Source organism: Naegleria gruberi, assembly GCF_000004985.1.
Source record: "Naegleria gruberi genomic scaffold NAEGRscaffold_196, whole genome shotgun sequence".
NCBI classification, from domain to species: domain Eukaryota; phylum Heterolobosea; class Eutetramitea; order Acrasida; family Naegleriidae; genus Naegleria; species Naegleria gruberi.
Window position 1 is genome coordinate 1 of NW_003163142.1, and position 3952 is coordinate 3952.

General features: G+C 34.4%; 2 protein-coding genes across 2 annotated transcripts in view; both read left to right on the top strand.

The window, feature by feature from the left end:
- Nucleotides 1–369: 369 nt before the first annotated feature.
- NAEGRDRAFT_54748 (uncharacterized protein) lies at nt 370–2838 on the top strand (the record flags this gene model as incomplete). Its single annotated transcript, XM_002668475.1, has 1 exon — nt 370–2838. One exon carries the CDS (start codon nt 370–372, stop codon nt 2836–2838), a length of 2469 nt encoding a protein of 822 aa, XP_002668521.1.
- A 470-nt stretch (nt 2839–3308) lies between these two features.
- Nucleotides 3309–3952, top strand: part of NAEGRDRAFT_76563 (calponin homology domain-containing protein) — a gene marked incomplete at both ends in the record, with an annotated part of 2455 nt that continues 1811 nt past the window's right edge. Inside the window, one exon of the mRNA XM_002668476.1 lies at nt 3309–3606. Within this exon, the coding sequence (XP_002668522.1) occupies nt 3309–3606 (298 nt within the window). The remainder of the gene's footprint in view (nt 3607–3952) is intronic.

Below are 3952 nucleotides of genomic sequence, written 5' to 3' on the forward strand. Positions count from 1 at the left end.
CAACCCTAATTTTGATTCCTTTTTCCTGATGATTTTCTTTTTAATTTGTAAATTTTCTCAAAGAATCTTGTTAATAAAATTTCAAAGATGATGAATTTTACTCAATTTCGTAATAATCTATTTTAGAATGTTAACATGACATGCTTAAATATCTTATAATTGAACAGTGAAGAGGGAAGAGACATTAATTACGCAACTTCATTTTGACCCCACTCGTATGTAAAATAATATGTTATCCACCCCACTCGTATGTAATGTAACTTTATTAAAAATTTTAAGAAAAATCAAGCTTCGCTTTCAGCTCGCTTGATTTTTCTTTTTTGTAAGCTCAATAAAAAAATTAAAAAAATAATTAAAAAAAAAACCTCAATGCAACTAACCCTCGACACCAAAACAAAAGCAGTAGCTTCGAAGTGTTTCCACAATAACAGCAATAAAACACCTTACCTTCGATACATGAATGCCTATTGCTATTTCCATCTCACAAATACCAAAAAAGATATCAGAAGGGAAGCTCTGTTTGAGAAAGCAATTGGCTTTTATAGGAAGGAATTGAAGAGCAAAAATGATGAAATATTACATTTCGTGATCAAAAATTTGGAAGACAATAATAAACAAATGTTTATTATTGATAATTTCCAAATAATTGAATTTTCACTTGAAGGGAGAGGTGTTTTTGACAGTGAAATTGCCAAATATGCTACAACTCCTTCCCACCATTGTCCCAAGCAGGAGAGTTTGGCTAGTGAAATTGAACAACTTTCGAAACAAATTAGTGTTGCCCACACAGTCTATCAATCTTGTGTCGATGTTGTGGGAATGGAATCTATTAAAGAGGAGGCAGAAATCAAACTCAGCAAACTATGTAGAAGTAAGATTGAAAAACAACAAAAACTTCATCAATATAAGGACAGAGCTTTATACATGAAATTATATAGAAGAAGAACAGTGGCTATCAAGCACAAAACAATAGGCAGGCCTAGTAAGGTTGGCAATATCGCAGAATTGTTAAAAACTACCCTGCCAGCAGATTACAGCGAAGCACATCCTCGCCGAAGAGATGGCCATATCTACACCTTGGCCAATGGTGTTGAGGTTATCAAAGAAGGAATTGCTCTTATTAAGAACAAAACTGGGATAACGTACTCACCTTCTACTTTAAAACGTTTTTTTGTGGGGAAAAGAAAAACAAAAGCATTCAAGTTGAAGTCTAAGGATGCTTTTATTCGCGTAATGAAAATCAGAAGCAACAGAATGATTGAACACAAGGACAAACATATTGCGTGTGCGTTGATGAAATATATTCGTGAACTTGCTTTCAAATTAGATGATGATGTTACAGTGGTATCCGTTGACCAAAAGGCAAAGATTTATACTAAGGGTCCTGCTGTGAGTAAATCTACTGCTGTTGCTGTTGACTCATCATTAACAAGATCAAAACTACCAGCCCTTCCAGACCACAACTTCGGCAACACTAAGGAAAATAGTGTTACACCGAATGTAATGTCAGTATTAAGAGTTTCTAAGGAAGGGAATAACATTACTTGGAAAAGACAATGCGTGCTTGTAAGGTTGCGCAGTAGTTGTAATGATGATAGATTTTCGCATCTAGATGACCTTGAATGGTTTTTTGAAGAACTAAAACTCCGTAATTTATTACACGGAAACGTTATTATGATCACAGATAATGGGCCTAAAGTGCAACCAAGAAACAGGAAAGTTCAATCTGAAGCATATTACATTTTCAAAAAATACAATCTTGATTCATTAATTCAGTGCTCCTATAGTCCACATGCATCTGCTTTGAATCCAGTTGAGAAAGACCATTTCCCAATCTCAAAGAAGCTTGCTGGTTTATTCGATATAGATAAGGAGATATATGGATCGTCCAAAGAGCCCCAAAAAAGACAAAAGAATCACAATGTTGTGTTGAAGCAATTGTGTTTACTTATTAATGAAATACCATCATACCACTGCACATACGTCCCCACCAACCAAAATTCAATTCCAAACACTCTGCCTTCTTGGCCAACTTGGGAAAATATTTTTTCCTTTTTGGAGGGAAAGGAAACAGAAGAGGATTGCTTGATCAAGAAATTAATTAAGGATATTCATTACCTTAGTAGAGATGGTAATGGATTGTACACTTTTGTAATTAGAAAGGAAGATTCATCAACAACATTTTACCAACAGCTAGCACAATACAATGGCTTCATACCTCACCCCATCCCTGACAAAAATAACCAAAGAAAAAACAATGAAGACTATCCCAACGACGATAATCTTCATTATTGTTTATTCGAAGATAGATTGAAAGATAATTCCATAGCCTTAAATTTACATTTCCCTTCATACCAACAATATGGAACCAAATTTATTTGCAAGTATTGTAAAAGATTTCATTATAGTGAGAAAGAATTGGAAGTTCATGCTAAATGTTGTGAAAAGACTTTATCAAATATAGAAGATGATTCATTGGAGTTACATGAAAAACAAACCAAACCAAACATTTTTTCAATTCCTGGACGAACATTGAATCATGCATTTTCACAATGTGTCACAGAAACTCTTCCGAGAAGAACAAAGAAGAGATCGTATATTGATGTTGAAGAAGAACATGAAGAAGAATATCAAGAACAAGAATTGGAACAATCAGCAGATTATGATCAAGAACAAGAGAAGGAATTGGAACAAGAGAAAGAATTGGAACAAGAAGAGGAACCATTAAAGAAAAAGAAACGTGGTAGACCAAAGAAATCACAATTCAAAGAACCAATGAAATCTCAAGTTGAAGAAGCAGTAAAGAGAAAGCCTGGTAGACCACGAAAGAAGAAATAATTAAATAAATAATGTTGTTTACCCCCCCAATTATTTCGTAATTTTCTGGCCAACACCCCTAAATAAAAAGTAAGATTTCTACCCCTCCTCCCCACTTGTAACAGTAATTTGTGTCTCTTCCCAGAATTGATAGGTCGAAATCCTTGGACAATTTATTGATGAACACTGACGGATGTCTACCAAATAGTAGGCACAGGCAAGTACCTTACAATATGTGGCTAGTCAACTAACACTTGATTGATATGCTTCAAGAGACATAAAACCTGTCATCAATCAAGTTTCACAGCAAACAAGAAAACTCATCAAAAAAAAAACAAAATTGTTGTGGTGTTGGTTGTTGCCCATCCCAAAAACCTGTGCTGTACATTTTCCACATTAGAAACAAAGATTGACAAGTTAACCACTCGTCATTCAACAACAACACATTACAACAATATATATAATAGATTTGTAAGATGTCTGTCACCAAGATGGATCTCTCCATTGCGGAGAAGAAAGCCTACGACTTTCTTATTCGTCAGGAAGAAGCCAAACGTTGGATTGAAGAACTTATCCAAGAAAGTCTGCCTCCAGGCACTGCTAACTTTGGTGATAACTTGAGAGATGGTATTGCTTTGGCCAAGTTGGGTAAAATCTTTGCTCCAACAGCAATTAAGAAGATTAACACTCCAAAGTCAGGAAGTGTTTTGGAATTTATGGCTGTTGATAACATTTCCCAATTCTTTGAAGCATGTAAGAAGGTTAATTTCCCTGATCACTATATTTTTGGTATGTGTTATAATAGTAACAGTTTTTATTCTAATCTATTATGTTCATATTGTTATTCAACTCGTATGATGATGATAATTTGTTGTTGTTATTCCTTACTTGCTGATTTCCCTCGCTTTTTTCATCAAATCACAAAAAATAATCATCACAAAAATAATGTTCTTCCTCCTATGATGATGGTGAATGATAATGTTATTGTTGCTTGTTCTTGATAATATTAACTTTAACAGAGGTTACCGATTTGTGGGAATTGAAAAACGTTTGGAAAGTTGTTCACTGCTTACACACACTCTCCCTCCACTTGTATAGAAATGGCTTGGCCATTAGAATGCAAAACTTGCAAAAG